The sequence below is a fragment of the Phodopus roborovskii genome, unplaced genomic scaffold (assembly GCF_943737965.1).
Source record: "Phodopus roborovskii unplaced genomic scaffold, PHOROB, whole genome shotgun sequence".
NCBI classification, from domain to species: Eukaryota; Metazoa; Chordata; class Mammalia; order Rodentia; family Cricetidae; genus Phodopus; species Phodopus roborovskii.
Window position 1 is genome coordinate 24,191,554 of NW_026126511.1, and position 18,047 is coordinate 24,209,600.

At 32.2% G+C, this 18,047-nt stretch overlaps 1 protein-coding gene across 5 annotated transcripts in view; it reads left to right on the top strand.

Annotated features, from left to right (window-relative positions):
• Positions 1-18,047, top strand: part of Pcdh9 (protocadherin 9) — an 845,706-nt gene that overhangs the window by 290,518 nt on the left and 537,141 nt on the right. For 2 of the 5 annotated variants that reach the window (XM_051195302.1, XM_051195304.1), the window contains exon 3: positions 11,481-11,582. The exons of the other annotated variants lie outside the window; for them this stretch is intronic. In XM_051195302.1, the coding sequence (XP_051051259.1) occupies positions 11,481-11,582 (102 nt within the window). The remainder of the gene's footprint in view (positions 1-11,480; positions 11,583-18,047) is intronic. 5 annotated transcript variants of the gene reach the window in all.

Here is an 18,047-nt window from a genome sequence, read left to right on the forward strand (position 1 = left end):
AGTCTAGCTAAAGCATGCAATTATATGAAGTTCTCCAGACAAGAATTAAACAACCACAAAATAAAGTGACAAAACATGTAGCCTAAGAAATACCATTATAAAGAGTAAGTGAGTTATGGATTCAAAGGCTATCACAGGTAGATTAGAAAATATTAGTCCTTCAGAGGCCAAAAATGAGTGAATACATTCCCAGTGTAAATTGTCAAAGCATTGGAACATCACTTGAACTCTAGATGTATCTCATTTTCCTACTTAAATTCTGTCTTTTGTTTTCCATTTGTTCATTTTTTCAAATTTTATTATTTAAACACATTTTACATTTAAATATATTTTATTTAGCCCTTCTAAATCCTCTCCCAGTCCGACCCACATAACCTCAAGTTTGTCCTCAAAATACAAACAAAACATCAATACAACACCAAGCCCCCACCCAATGGAGAAATCAAAATGAAATCGCAAACATACCCCCCCCCAAAAAAAGAAAAACCACTGAACTGTGACCACATAAAGGAAATAATAATAGTAGAGTATAACAACAACAACAATAATAATGATGATAATAATAATGGATAATTCCTAATACTTTGATCTACCACTCCTGAAACTGTGGTGATACACCAATTTCCTCTCCCAGAAGGTATAAGTAACAGTTCAATTGATAACATTTACTCTAGTGGCTATCACTATCATGCTGAAGTTTGACAAGACAAGCCAACAAGGAAAAGAGCTCCAACAGAAGGTGTAAGTATCTGAGGCACACTCATTACACATTCAGGAATCCCATAAAAACACCGACACTGAAAGAACTATATATATATATATATATATATATATATATATATATATATATATATATCATATTCATTCAAAGGATCTGGGGCAGTCCTCCTGAAACATGAGGAAAATATAGGTACACATAGCCAGACACTCCACAGAGAATGTAAAACCTTATTTCATTGAGGTCGAAATGGGATTCTCAATCTAGTTGTATTTTTTGATATGATAAAATTACAAAAATATGATAATAGTGATTATCAAAACACATTAAATAATATGCCTTAGTAATGTTTGATCTAAGATCTGGTTCCCTTTACCTTCTTTTTGATACTGTTCAAAACAGAGCCAAGTGTACTGATGATATCAACACCACTCAGTGGTAACACATAATCATCAGGCTCTGGGTTCTATAAGTGTTAACCAGGAAAAAGGAGCCAAGGATGTTTATTATATATAAAGGAATTTAATGAATACAAGGTATGTTATTATTAAGTTGATTGTATAGTCAAATGGATTGTTTCTCTGGCTATGTTATCAGATGAATATTTATGGTATATTTTTACCCTACAGTGGGTAGATTCTGTCTTATATACATACTGTCTCTATAGTATTTTACACTATTTGTACTGTCCATAAACTATTTTACCCTGATTCACAATGAGTAACTATGGGGAAATACAAATAGCATGCCAGCACATTTATTTCACCAAAGCCCTCTTGAGATAATGTCTGAATTTTCATCAAGACTGTAGTGATTAGTGTTTCTGATTATGGTAATCAAATAACTCATTAGTGATTGCATTTCAGAGATGATTTAAAATATAAAATGTTTCTAGAATATGGTGAGTCATTTGTCTTATGCTCTTCAAGACTTGGAAAACTGAAAGAACAGTTTTGGATTTTAAAATTATGCACTGATAAAAATATATACAACATAACTGTGCCCCACTTTTATAGGCAAATGTTCTCAAAGTCTTAGCTTCATGGCGGTTCATTTAAAGAGTAGGCTTACTTATTATATATGGTGCATAAATTGAGCAAAGGTTGTCTTGTCTAACTTGACATCAACATAAACCATCAAGTGAGGGGCAGGGGAGCTTTCAAAAAGTGAAAAGGTTGTTTTATTAGTCAATACACAATATATGAGTTTGACAAGCAAAGTAAGAGAATGTAGGTGCTGACTTTATTCTTAAACAGAATTTCATTTACTAGTAGTTTCAGTTTAATGAGCAGTGGAAAATGAGGCTTCGCTATCTTTCATGTGTCCTTTTTACACCTTGTTTAAAAGTTTGTAAATATTTGCTGAGGGCACCCTTTATTAGGTGTTTGTGCATACTAGGGTTTTTCATCCTTGAACAAATTTCTCTTGTTGTGTTTAGCTATTTATTTTAATAAGACAGTGAATAAATTTGTATACTTTGCCATGCTTTGGAGACCTCACCAGGGAATAAGATTGGCAAATGTTCTCTCTATTGTGAGAAGATATGCACAATGTCAATAAGCTTAAAAACACAAAATACAAATTAGGAATCTTTACTCCAAGTTTGCTTATAATCAACTCCTAATGAAAAAGAGTGTACATTATAAGGAGTAATTTATATATACAGCTATTTACCTTTATGGTAATAGTAGTCCCCTTTTAAAGCTGAGGTTATAGGGTATGATTGGTCTTCTGTGTTGAATTTCCAACATTTGAATATCTAGTTAAGTAGCAACATTATTAAAATTTTATAAAAATTCATACTAGTGAAATTTATCTTCTCTTATATTTAATGGGCATCTGAATTGAATTAGCTGGGGAACAAAATTAAACATGTTGCCAATCCATTGTTATTATCCCCTTCCCTGATTATTAAAGCAGCATTTATACTATAGACATTAATGCAAAATATGAGACTGAGAATCTTGAGAGTCTATAGCATCAGATAGACTAGTATATCAAACGTTGAAGCCATTTGAAGGAAAAAAAACACACTATATACAACCATTAATTGCAAGTACAGATTTCAAGTCCATATACCACATATTAACTGAGTGTCATTGCTGTGGATGACAAAGCACCACCCCATAGATCTTCAAGATGCAGATCTGAAAGAAAGGCACAGATAAACTCAGTGCTAATAAGTCCTGTGTCAAGTACACAGTTTACTGTGATGACTCCTTCTTCTTTGAGGCTGAGTCCCAAAGGAAAGCAGGTATTACCCAGTTGCTTCCTTCTCTTCTTTCCCTATAAGCCTACACAAAAGCATCCCCCTTCTTCTTGTCTAATAACAAGGATCCAGTGTTCTGTATTCTTCTAAATAACTTCATGTTAGAAAAACAGAAAATGTAAGAAGGGTAGTGTTTACTCTGATTACAGATTTTAATATTCCACCTTATTTTAAACTTTTCTAAATGACATTTGATTATTATGCCAAACACATTTCAAGATATAGGGAATTTATTTCAATGGTATCATACAGTGTGTGATAACTCCTGAGATATTATTTACTTATTTGTTTAAAATTCTCCTCAGTTATTTAAAACATTAGTATGGATAATGGAATTGGTGGATCTATGAATACATGATTAGGGGGATCATAATGAAAATTTCAGAGTTTGTGTGATGTTTTAGAAGAATATCAATGCACTATTACATTTATAACTAATATTGTCTCTTTAGCTATATACATCCATATATAAACACATTTTGTATTTTCATTTAATACATATCTGCACTCGTTGCTACAGTATCCTTCAATCCTTCACCTAGGAACAATTCATGACAGTAGAATAGAGAAGCATTCATATTTAAGTCATCAGATGTTTACAATTTTATGACATTGGTATTCAAAGATAAAAAGTAAGATACTTTTACTGAAATAGTATTAATTTGGAGCTTGGAACAGAAAAAAAATAATTCCAAAGAAGAAGTCTATTAGCTATGACTATACCAACAAGCATTTCTTAGTGATTAAAGTATATTCCTTAAAGCTTTTTCTGTCCAATTTTATTAGAAAAACTTTTTGAAAGCCTTGAAAGTGAGCATGTTTCTCATGTAACTTTAAATATAGTCCAAGAACTATATTTAAAACTTGGTCTGAAAAAATACTACAGCTTGTGAGACATTCAGTCTTATACAAACTAGACTTAAATTTTCCTGTCAAGCAATATTGTAGTTTATTTAATTTTGGATTATTTAGCCTCACCCATTCCACAACTTAGATAACTGCATTTAATATTAGAATGTCAACTACTAAACTTAGAACAGATAATTTTGAAATCATATATTAATAGTAGAGTTTAGCTGATGTTAATGTGCAAGAATAAAATAAAGCTTTCCCTTCGTACCTCCTCTTGGCATATACAAGCTTAGTTTCATGTCTCAGGGTCACTTTCCAAAACTTTCATTTCTGAAAAGTAGCCTTGGAAAAAACAACACAAAACCCTTGAAAGACAATATTCAAATAGCTGGCATAGTCTTGAATTTTTAAATCACTGTATAGCATTCTGGAATCGAGCCTCTGAAATTATTATTTGATTTCTTGGGACCATGGTTTACTTGCAGACTGTGGTTTTTGAAGCCTGGCATGCAGATAGACAAAACTAATATCATTTTGAAATGTTTATTTTGGGAATACTTTTAAAATATAATGACAATCTCAGTTCAGGTTTCAAATTTTTGTTGTCATTACCACAGATACTACTAAACTCAGTTTAAATTTGTGAGAATAGTTTTTAGAAATATTTAATTTTAGAATTACCAATAGATATTGCATATACTAAAGGTATACCATATAATAAATTTCCAATATAATTAATGAATTTCTTATTTAAATAATATATCATTTTAATATAAAAATGAAATAATTCATGAAGTATAGCTAATCTAACATTAGTTAAGGCAACTACAACCACCTTAATAAAATATACATAATCACATTAAACAGTTTTCCATAAATTTGATCATGTGTTTTTATGTGTATATTCATACATCTATGATATCATATATGATCCCTCTATAATAGCAAAGTTACTATAAGAAAATTCTGTCACTACATACTTTTTGAAGTTTCTATTGGTCTCATATATGCATTAATATGCTATATCATTTAGAAGTGATTAATTCCATCCATGATTCCTGTGTTGGGATTTTCCAGTTTTAGATGTAGGAGTATAAATTCAATGATGAATACATGTACTAATCTCAAGGATTTTATAACAACAAATCATAAAATGAGCTTAACTTTTACCTTAAATATGATATAGATTGATTTTGATACTGAAAATGTATGTTATTCCTTCTTTGGAATATGTTTGGCCAGAATTTATTATTTAAGTACCTAGGAAGTATGCATTGTTTACAGGGAAAAGGAAGAGCTGCCTTTGAAGAATCAGAAAGGGGAAAATGTGTTTTAAGAAAAGAAATAATAATAAAGGAAAAAGAAATGAAGGAAGGAAGAAAAAAAGAGAGAGAGAATCCAGAAAGTTAATTGAAAGGATGGAATGGAATGTTGAAGAGAACTTGCATAGACAAATGAAAAGTGTCATAGACGAGCTTACCTTCCCCAGGAGAAACTTGTCTCTGCATGAATTAAAATGAGGGAAAATTAAATTTAAAAGAATAGGCAAAGAACTTTAAGGTGAAGCAACAGTATGTCCTTTAACTAGCTTAAAAAATTAGTTATTACAAAGGAGATAGTTAAGGAATTTTTCTTTCAAATAATATACCACTACAGAAAATCACAACCAATCAAAATGCAGAATTGTGAATATTCACCCAATGAATACACCTAAGGCTCAAGGAGCACTGTGGAAGACTGCGCAAAAAGATTTTAAAAGCTGTAGGATTTATGAGTTTGGTGTAGAAGCATGACTCCTAGTAACACCAGAAGAGATACCCATAAAGTCTCATCAACATGGGTTCCCAGACATGAACTAAACCAGTGGGTATACCAAAGTGAGTGAGGGAAAGACCACAAGACCTCAACCTTATGAAGAAACTATAAGCCACCAAGGAATGGTGAGAGTGGGAGAAGTAGATGTCCTAAAAAAGAACACACAAACTAGTTAGTGAATACATGATCAGTTCTGAAATCATAAATAAAAGTCACATTCGATAGATTGAGCAGATTGTATTTATGAATTAATGGATAATTGTGCATGGATATATTTATACACCTAATCTACAAATAGATTTCCAGAATAGACAGGGATATACAGAGAAACCCTATCTTGAAAAACCAAATGAAGGAAGGAAGGAAGAGAGGGAGGGAGGAAGTGAGGGAGGGAGGAAAGAAGAAAGAAAGAAAGAAAGAAAAGAAATGAGAAACAAATAGTAAAGAAAAAAATCATTAAATGGAGAAGAAATAAATTTTGGAGAAGATTGAGTCAGGGTAGGAATGGAAGACAGGAGAGAGAGAGAGAGAGAGAGAGAGAGAGAGAGAGAGAGAGAGACAGAGGGAGGGAGGGAGGGAGGGAGGGAGAGAGAGAGAGGGAGAGAGAGAGAGAACATAAAAGAGGGAGCCAATATTGGTTTGGAGAGAAAACTGAAACCAAAGAAAGGTCTAGATACCTACAAGACTGCCGCCAAGTAACAATTTGAGCAATGGTGGAAAGGTTACCATAAATGCCCTTCCCGGATAATGAGATGAACAACTAACTTATCCATGGAGCCCTCATCTAATACCTGTTGGAAACTGAAGCAAACTCCCATACCTAAACACTGAGTCAAACTATAACCTAGATGCAGACAGAAAGGACAAGACCAGGCTACAGAAACACATAGAGGCAGCTGACCTGAACAAGGAGGGGCTAACAGGCCGCCAGACTGATAGCTGGGATGCCAGCATGGGACTGACTCAGGACCCCTGAATATGGGTCTCAGCCAGAAGGACTGTGTAGTGGGATATTCACTTTGTCTCCTTCTGTGGCACTGACCACACCCATTGGGGGGTGGAGCCGGGGGCAGAAGGGACATGGGGAACTAGGTCAGAGGATGTGCAGGAGAGCAAAGTGCTCTCTTGCTAGCCTCACTGGGACAGGAGGACTTCGGGAGGAATTCTTGGAAGCAGGAACCTATTGGTGTTCACCTGTCTATGTTGTGGGTTATTTCTCCCTGAATAAACATCTGTTGGGCTTAATTGTTTATCCTGATCCTTATTAAACCATGATAGGACTGAGCAGTCTAAGGGACCTCAGACAGTGGAACCAGGATGAATCAATCCCTGGTGCACAAAAGGACCTTGCAAACACATCCCCCATGGAGGGATACTGCCTTAACCTAGAGACAGGAGAGAAGTCCTAGTCCCTACTTCAAGTGACCTGTCAGATCTACATGACCCCACCTGGATGGCATTCCCCGACATGTGGAATTGGGGTAGGGGAATGGGAGGTAAGGGTGGTCAGGGTGCATGTTAGGGGGCAGAAAGTGTAAAACGGAGGGAGGGAGGGAGGAAAGGAGGAAGGGAGGGAGGAAGGGAGAGGGAACTGGGATTGACATGTAAAATAATTAAAAAGGTTTTTGGAGAGAAAAAATTAATCACAACAACGATGAGCATATAAAAATAACTAGTGTGGTTTTGGCTAAAATGAAAATGTTTTCCATTTGCTCCAAAAATAAAAAGAAAAGTTTAAGGAGAGAAAGTATGCATAGGTATAACTCCAAGCCAAATAAGAATGGATACTATATATAGGACAATACTTCTGAAGACACATACTTCGGTTGATGGCAGAATTTGGCTACTATGAATAGTGCACTTAGAAAACACTCAATGAAGAAGTACAAGGACTCCATCCCCTCTGATACTTTACAACTTGAAACCAAAGCAAATAATGGCTCTTGAAAGAGGGCAATAGAAGAATGAAGAGCTCATAATTGGTGGCATATAAGATGGCTCGGGAAGAAAGAGCTATCCTTTATGTAGATTGGTGAGGACTGAAAGTTCACAACTAATTACTAATAAAAACATTTTGGTGGTGGTGATAGAAGAGTTCAGGGTAATTAAGGTGATAGGTCTGGTTCATGTGTGTATATAGGATGAAGAGGAGTTGGTGACATCAATGTAGACAAAATTTAAAGTTGATTTTTGTTTGTGTAAGTATATGTGTATAAACTTAACTTTTTGTTAACTTTTAGACAATTTTTCTATAACTTTGAAGAATGTACTATGGTTTGTCTATGACAGCAATCCTTGGTCTGTTAAATGTATACAATTGGAATATTCAGTGGGAGGTTAACAAATAAACTTGTTATTTGGTGGAAAATACAGTGTAAAAAATGCAAAGCTAGTGCCTCTGTAGAGATTATGAGGGATTTATAACAGTGCCATTGATTTTCATCAAACAATCTTGATTTTGTAAGAAGGTAGGAGGAGGGACAGAATATAATAGAGTGCAACACACCTGCTGCCCTAGAGTGAAGTAGGAAAGTAATGAACTCTCTTTTAGCGAACCAAGTGCCTGGTTCTTATTTATGGTTATGTGACTTTTCATGAACCTTTTGTTGCCTTTCAACTATTGATTTTCTTTCTCTTGATATCATGACTATGAAGTGTGTTTTAGGATTTGTATCAAAATTGAAAGAGGTAAAGTAGCTCTTGTGTAGCAAGTTAGAGTAGGCTTTTCTATAGGTAGCACAATGAGTGTTTTGGGAAAGCAAGTTTAATCCACATGTTAAAATACAGGCTATCAATCACAGGTAGTGAAAAATATTGAATGCTTTGAAGTATAAAACAAATGTACTTACAGTACAGTGATTTACATTTACTAAAATTATTGTTATTGAGCTTAAAACATCTCATGTTTGATTTTCATATGTACCTTGTAAGAAATCTGATCTAAGAAATGCACATCAACCACTGTTATAATATAGTAATTCATACTAAATTTTATAAATAGTAGAACATTTTGGTAGAAGAAACTTTAAATATTTGAAATAATTATGTTTCCTCTTGAGGCAAGATACATATTGATTCAATTATTTCTTCCCCAAGACATTTTTGTCTTATATTTGACTTTTTATAATAATTTATCTCTAAAATACCATTTTACAGTATTATTGTTTTTCTGCATTGCTCTGATTTCTATATTTATAATTGCTAGAGTAAATTTCTGTCCTGACAATAACAAATGAGGAATTGAATCTTTGACTTCTTTATATAAGGCAGCTATTCAATAATGACACACCAAAGAGGCTTATTGGTCAAGCTCAATGGAATGGGGGGAATTTATCTGAGTGTAATTAGTATGTTGCAACAGAACCCTTTTGTTTGGTTGTATTTCTTTAGGGTATGTAGTAAGATATAAAAATTCATTTCCAATGTTTCATTCATTTCTGAGTAAGCAGCATATCCTAGACAATCATTTCTTATAGTGAACTTAGTTCTTTAATTTGCCATTATTGATTCTACTGTTGAGTTCAATATACTTCTACCCATCTGATTATTAATCTTCAGATTCTTTATATTTGAAATGCCACAACTTCTCATGAATTGACAAATTGCATCTTTTCAAAGAGTTTCTGTAGTTTCTTATAACTTGACTGCAAACTAATCAAGGCATTCTCAACAACTCATCTCTCAAGACTCTGTCCATGGAGCTAACCCAAATATCTAGATTTGGTACTGCACTGGTTAGTACTTATCAACTTGATACAAACTAGAGTCATGTGGGCAGAAGAAACCTCAATTAAGGAATTGCCTCCACCAGATTGAGCAAGTCTGCAGGACATTTTCTTGATTAATGATTGACCTGAGAAGGCTAAGTCAACTGAAGGCAGAGCCCCCCATGAGCAAACCATACTAGAAGGTATAAGAAAACAAGCTGAGAAAGTCATGGAAGGAAAGATATAATCAGCACACCGCTGTGGTTTCTGTATCGTTTCATGCCATTAAGTTCTTGACTTGAGTTTCTGTTCTAGTTTCTCTCAGTAATGAACTATATAACCTGTAAGTCAAATGAATCTGTTCATTTTCAATTTGATTGGGTCAATGCTTTACCATAGCAATAGAAAACAAAAGTAGAAAAGTTCTCATCTTTTTCCTCAGCAATTTCTGCATTTATTCTGTTAGGTATCTTTACAAGTCATGATGGTTAATGACTACTTTGTATTGTTTAGGTGCCTGAATGAGTTTATAAGTTACTATAAATTATATATTTATGAACTTCTAAGTATTGAAGTAATATGCACATATGCACAAATGACTTTCTACTTACCAAATGAACAAACAAGCAGAAAAAAGTGAGTGAATGCCATAATTCAACATAGTGTCCTAAAATTTAATCTTAACTCAGGAACTCCAATCTCTGACTCCAATTTACAGTCAACAAAACATTTAAAAATAATTACAGATGAGTTCTTAATTAACTGGTAGGAAGCAGAACTCTGTCATTAGTGGTTTGTAAAAGTTCTCCAGATGAATCTAATACATTGCCATGGTAAGAACAACTAGTGAACCACAGGGATTTAGGAAATGTTTCTTTGGGGGAAAAACTGCATAATAAATGAAATGTTTAAAGTAGATTAATTAGCATGAATAGATATGCAGAAAGGCTAGGTAAAAAACTGATTAAAATGTCTAGGATCATCACAGTTGAAAATAACAGTTTAAACATGTGTTTAATTTTTGTTGTTTTAGAAAACAAAGGAAGCTTTAGTTAAAAAAAATACCAAAGAAAACATTATATTTACGGATGAAGTTGTTCAGACTATTTTAAGTGCATTCAATGAATTAATATTGGCATGGTGAATATTAGGTATTACACATAAAAGTTAGTTGGGTTCTCAAAAGAGGTTAAAAGTGAAAATCACTATTCGTTTGAATTACCAATGTAGAGTTCTCTTAGGAGTTGAGGTTTAATCAGAGCTGAAATCAAACCATTTATGTGTATATATGTGTGTGTATACACACACACACATACTCACACACATATGTATATATATCAACCCTGAAATAATTTTTACCATAGTAAAGACTTATGAATAATTGTGTTTAAGACTTTCTAGATAGCATATAGAAACAAAAACAAATAAGATGATTGTAATCTGTAAAATGCAATACCCACCACAGAAATTTTCAAATGTAACAAAAGTTTGATCTGCTAGTGAAACTGTAATAAATTCAGTTGGAAATGAGTCAATGATGACTCTTCTTGTGGCACAAAGTTATCTTTTATTAAATTAAAAGCTTTAGAAATTATAATGCTATGCTTACCAAATGGCCTAACAGAAAAATCAGCAATTTTGACAGGTGTCGTCCTAAAAAGAGAATAGAGAGAAACAAAGGAAAGAAGGGAAATGAATGATATTTTCTTTTTAAATTAACAGCTCCTTTGAGTAACATGGGAAGCAACCATGTTAATTTCTCAGAGAAAGGCTAACCCAAAATTTAATATTTAAAGTTCTATAAATTTTTCACCTTCTAAAAGCATTACTATAGGTGATTTGTTTTAAGAACAATTTTTATTTTCTTTGAATAGGAAAAGATAGCAAATAAGCAACATTTTAACACAATAGTAAGTAATATTATGCTTTCCATTTTCTGTACAAAATATTTTGACACATTTTACTGCTTTGCCATGGTGAATACTAGTGCATGATATCTATGAATGTGGACCCTTGTTAGTTCAAAGTTCATTTTATCCTTATAGCAAACAGACTTTTCTCTCGATGGACACTCTACATGTAGAGTAGTTTGTCACAATTATTTGGTAATCTCTTTCAGTGTAACTCACACAACAAAAGTGACAATATTCCTGTCACACATCAGAAATGCCCCAGCTCTACTGGTTTCCACATTCGACCGAATGAAGAAAGTCATTCTGAGGTATGAATACATCTATAGAGACAGTGTTATTACTGAGACATTGTCATTTTTGTCTAGATTTTAAATATGCCATGTTGACTACTGCAGATGTTTTTGTGTGTCTATTTCCTTTATATGGTCAGAATTTTCTACTAGTGCTTTATTAATACTAAAAGTAAATAAGATTAGAGGAATATGTGCATGGATCCCATTTTGTGCCATGGTATCACTATAAATCGAACATGTACATAATACAGAATAAAACTTTACTTTTAGCTATTTTTGGAAAAATAATGAGTTACTTTCTTTTGGAGTTACATGACATGCATAACAATTCATCAAAAGTTGTGTTTTTCTTATAAAGGTAAAAAAGATAATCTTGCCTAACATAATGCTAGTTAAATTGTGAAAAAAATTATTAGCTCCTTCCATTTAAATCATTTTTCCCCAACCTTGATTGATTAACCCTTATAGTTAAACATAATATTAAAAGAAGGTTACTTTTTAAATGGTAATTGTATTTCAATAAAACGTGGAAATTCTGTTTCCTTTCTTTTTATGTAATGTTAAGAGATGTAACTCGTTATGCCCAATGCTACCATGGTGGCTGTAGTCAGATATATGTTTGAGTGTGTTGGTAAGAAATACACATTATTCATCATATTAACCATTTTACACACTTTCCTTAATATTTTTAAAATATAACTATTTTTTTTAATCCAGCTATTCCCATACAATCCCATCTCTCTCCCAAATTCAGGGTCTTGTCTCATTGATTACTATTGTTACATACATAAATGATAAGTATATACATTTAAATAGTGTTATGTGTTCTCACATTATTGTGCAATACATAAAAATACTTATTTTATAGAAATTATGTTTTACTTGTTAAACCCATTTTGGAGACATTTCACTTGCTTTCTGCAGCTATAGATATTGTGAATTAAATGTTTATAATTGTAAGTAATTGATGGCCAACTTGTTTTGAATAGATTTTTTTAAGCCAAATTCCTTAAATTATGAAAGGATAGTAACAGTTGGTAAAGACCACCTTTGTTTGCAACAGTTTTGCCATTTCTGTGTAAAGGACTGCATCATTTTGAAAGCCCTGCTAGTAACAGAGATTGATAACAGGAATGCATTGCTAGAATAAAAGTTTTTATTGTTTGAAAATGAAAAAAAGATGTGTTGAGGTCAAAAAGTACTAAAGAAACATCTTAGGTTAATTAGTCCCCAATTTTCTCTTTACAACTATTCCAAAATAAATATATTCTTTCTGCACTGCATATATGTGTGTATATACAGATATATAGATGATATAGGTATAGATATAGATATAGATATAGTTATATATATAGATATAGATATAGATATAGATAAGATATAGATGATATAGATATAGATATAGATATATAGATATAGATATGTGTGTGTATACGTATATGTATATATGTATATATATAGATGTACATATATATACGAATTATGTAATCCTAATTTACTTGAAAATTTCGAAGGTAATCATGTCTGATTAAGTCTTTGGTTTTCATAATTACTGTATATGTTTTTAAAACCATGAAAATACAATACCCCTTATTCATTAACAATAATAGCACAGTATTCATTATAGGGAGGACAGTTTTCAATACTAAAGATATAAATTGGCAAAAACTGCCAAATTCAAAACATCATAAAAGTAAATGTAACCAAAGTGTATTTCAAATAACTGATAATTGCTCCTTAGACTATTTAATGTCTCTGTTATAGCTATTAGCTATAGATGTTGTTTCCTGAAGATCTTTTCAGGGACTATATGAGATAAAAATAATTTTATCCTCAGATATGTTGTAGACACACACTCAAAAGAATTGTGTTGGTCTCCTAAGCAAATAGTGAAAAATTAAATACAGTCATGATATCATTTGTATTATTAGTTCAATAAACAAAGCAGTGAGGAAGATGTTTAACTATGCTATATTAAGAAATACTGTCAGTTTAAGGTCCTTTAAATAACTTTTATGTTACAAAGTATGGATGAAATCAATAATTTGTGCTTCTGTAGATTATTCTTTGTGTCATATGATGTTTCTATCACTTTCGATGTAAATTTTTCTACTATTTCTCCATGTCCATCATAAGTGTAGATTTCTCTTTTTGGAGAGAGTAACAACAGTTGAGCTCTATGGCCTTAGAATTTAGAAGACATGGATTTGTGTTAAAAAAAAAAAAAAAGGTGTGTGTATATCTCGTCTTAGTTGAAGGAGGAGACATGATTGTTATCAAAATACATTGTACAGAATTCTGAAAGAATTAATAACAATAAATAAAAATATAGTACTTCTAATACCTAAATGTGTATTTTATTAACTACTAAAGCTTAAGGCCTGATATTTCTTATAAAATGAAAGGCAACATGAAGCAAAAAATGTTACATTGAAAGCTCTAAGATTTCTTAGGAATAGATGGTCATTGTAAATACTCATTACTCATGTATCAATTAATGAACTGGTTAATTTTAATAATCAGTTTCTGAAAAGTAATTTACCAAGTGTTTATCATTTTTTAAGATTTAATAAGAAAGTTGATTACAATCGGTAACATAACCCTCTAGAATGTAACTTTTATTAAAAGTGTATGTAAAATCTAGTAAATCTATGTAAATTTCAATTATTAATTTTTTTGAATTTATGTTTTCTTTATTTACATTAATAAGTTTAAAATGTGATGATTTTAGGTGCAGTTATTTAACTCTGTAGAACAAACTTGTTAATGTCATATTCTGGGTAATTAACGTTAATTAATCTGAATTACGTTATTGCATCTATATTACCAAACTTGATGTAAAAGAAAAAGCAAGACTGGTGAGACTTGTAAGATTCAAGAATCATGAAATTATCATTATTAGCCAATTACTTCTTACCTAGAGATAATTTTGCTTACTTATAGGGAAATGCTAGTATCAGCTATTGAGATATTTTGGTCCCAGACTCTAAGTATTTTGTATTCATTACATTAATTCTTCTAATCTATCACTGAATATAAAACATGATATAATTGAATGCACTGCTGGTTTAAAATGCAGTCAATTAAACTCTGATAAATGCCTGTTTGCAGTTTTTAAATATAAATCTTTCAGGTATGTTGGAGAAAAGGATTGTTTTCACTATTGCTGAAATACTGATTTCTTTTTGCTTCTACCTACAACTCCATTCACTAGGAATGAGGATTGCTTTCCCAAGACAATTAGGTTAAGTAGTCAAATTGAGTAAAATGCAGACATGACCCTATATTGCTCAGCACCCAAAAAGTTAGCTCTGTTGAGACAATGCTCAAATATATATGTATATTTATATTTATACACACACACACACACACACACACACACACACACACACACACACACAAAACCTCCATAGACTGTTTTCCTGTCAAGGAAAAATATATGATAAAATCTCAACTAAGTGATTACAGAGCCATAACCTAAGGACAGAAGAGGGGTTAGCCTAACCCAGGTCAGGGTACTAGAAACTGATAACATAAAAATTGCTTATGTCCTAGCATTTCTGATCTCTGAGTAATGTAATGATTTCACTATAAAAGTGCATAAAAATGGTTTTCCAAGCAAATGTCAAAGAAAATCATTCATACTTGAAATTCTTTCCTAAATTAGAGTTCAAATAAGGTGCAGAATTGAAACTGTCATGTTAAAGCTTTCTTTTTCTTTTTTCCATACCTTCTGTCACTGCATAGACAAAACACAGTAGTTGTTAAAATAGAAGCACAGAAATGGAAAAGTATGCATTCTTTTTATACCATTTATGCCTATCACCTGACTATCCAACTTTGATCTATAAATTTAGATGCCATTTCATTTCTGATACATCATTCCCTTGAGCATAAGATACAAATGAATAGAGCTTTCAGACTGGTAGGGAAATGGCTTATAGTTACAGGTATTCATACACACACAAAAACAAGTACCCCACACATACATACAAATTCATGTCAGTATGAATAGCTGTTCTCATCACTGTTTTTTATGCTTGATCTAAAATTTCTTACAAAATGGTCAGAATATAAAATTTAGAAAATCAGATTTTTTTCCAGAAGATTTTCTTTGCAAGGATAAAATCCAAATATCAATGTCAGATGGAAATCTTATCTTTAAAAGTTTCAGAGACTTGTGGAAAGGCTTATAAATAAGTGTGAGCTTTAGCTGCCAGACCTTGAAATGAGGTAGTTATTGCAAGTATGAAATTCATAGGTGCAGATGGTTGATTAAGATATCTCAAGCTGAACAACTGTAGGAAATCATCACAGCAAATGGTAAAAACATTTTGATAGGAGAAATATTTTATCTTCTATGTAAATATATAACATACGTTTTGGTGGATTCACAAATCAATGAAAATTATCAACAATTTGAGACATCACCAATTGTATAAACCATTGTGATAAAAAACATTTAGTAGAGTAAAATGTTTCATATAAGGAAAGGGAGCATTTGGGAAGAAAATGTAAACTTGCATAAACCACTACTAATAATATATATCGTATATTTTAGATTAATAACTTTTTAGAAGTAGTATACAAATTAATAGTCTTCCCTTATTTAAAATAAACCATTGGTGCACCTTGTATCCAGGTCACCAACCAAAGTTACAGAGTAGAAGTCAATGCTTGCAACACAGTTCAGAACTCTGTAAGAGAGTTAATGCAAGAAAAGAATATGTTCGTCACCCACTACTTTCAAATGTTAGTAAAAGGAAAGTTAACCACCAGAACATTATTTACATATATTCTCTGACTTTGCTTGGACTTACTCATTGTTTTATAAAAATATACATATACTATATAGGGATCACATGCCTATACCTTCTTTTCTGATGTTGGTATAATAATATATATTCTTTCTTGTATTTCTCATCCACAGCAATGATGTTGAATCATTTCTTTTTGGGAGGCAGAACAAATTATCCATTATCTCCTTTCTTTCCTTTCTTGTAATTTTGGTTTTAACAAATGATGATCCATAAAGTATTCCTTTTTGGTCTTTTGTCCCTTCCTTCTTTCTTCACTTTTGATTATTTTGGAAATGATACTAGACAAAATAGATTATAAATACACCACAATATGCCAGCAGACATAGGTTTTTATATATTAGATGGTATGGTAGACAACTATGTTTATGTCACTGTGTAAGCAGCATTGAAATGTTAGATATTTAAGATGTGTGGTAGAATCAACAGAGAAATTTAGCACAGTACAAATGTGAACATAAGACTTCGGTGAATATGTGTGAGTGGTATGATTTCTGATAATAGAACAGTAAAAAGTTTGCTTAAGTAAACAGCTTTTATGTTTTTGTTTTTTGATTTTGTTTGTTATTATAAACTACACTGGTTCTTTAGCTCATCTCTCTTTACTAATTCCTAATTACAAAACCACAGCCTGGTTCAAAATACAAAACTATACTATCAGATCCCTCATTCTTAGTTAATGTAATATAAATGCATTCATAAATTAAGTATATATTATTCATACAAACACATACTTTTTAGTCAAGCAGAATGATTACTTAATTTTCCTTTAGTATACTTGTCTTAATAATGTCTAAAGATGTAACTGGAAATATAAGTATCCATATACATACACACATTCCTGCAAACAGATTTGACTTTTTGAAGAACTTACTGTTGAATAATTTTGAATTCTCTGCATTTGGTATAACGTTGCATATTTGTCTAAGTGAATAGATGGTATACATGACAATGGTATCTTCTAAAAGGGAGTATACAACAGTTGTCTTTACAGTGATAAATGAGAGTTCTTGAAATAATTTCTAGCTTGATGAATTTATTCAATAGAGACTCATTAATTTTTTTCAGAAGACTCCCTTATATTGCACAAACACATGTCAATAAATAAGCATTCAGATTTTCCACCAGTTCAGTATTTTTCCAGTTATTTAAGTCTCTGTAGAATGGCCATCACATTTCCTTACTTCCTATTCAACACATCATGGCAGTTATTGCTTCACCACAGAGTAAGTGGGCTTGGTTGTATTCTCAGGAAGAACCACATTTGACAGATCTGCTGATGGTGTCAGCAGTGGTCGCAGCCTTGATGGACAGCACCAAACCTTGAGGTGGCCTAGTTCCTGCTAATTAGTTGTTTGAAGTCACTCTGTGTGCCACAGGCAGGGATGTATCAGCCAAAGACATCTTTACCAGTCAAAATGACAGCTGTGATACAGCTGCTCTTGGAAAGTGTGCAGTACACAAAGAGACAGCGAAAAACCTTTCAAGCAGGTGACAACCACAGTGCTTTTAACTGAAACCTCCAGAAGATGTCATAAAACAACCAAAACCGGAATTTTGGGGAAAAAATTAAAAAAAAAAGTTCTGAATTTATATATTTCGGGTAACAAAAAACAAACACACAAACAAAAAAATATATAAAATGAAAATAAATATTACCACT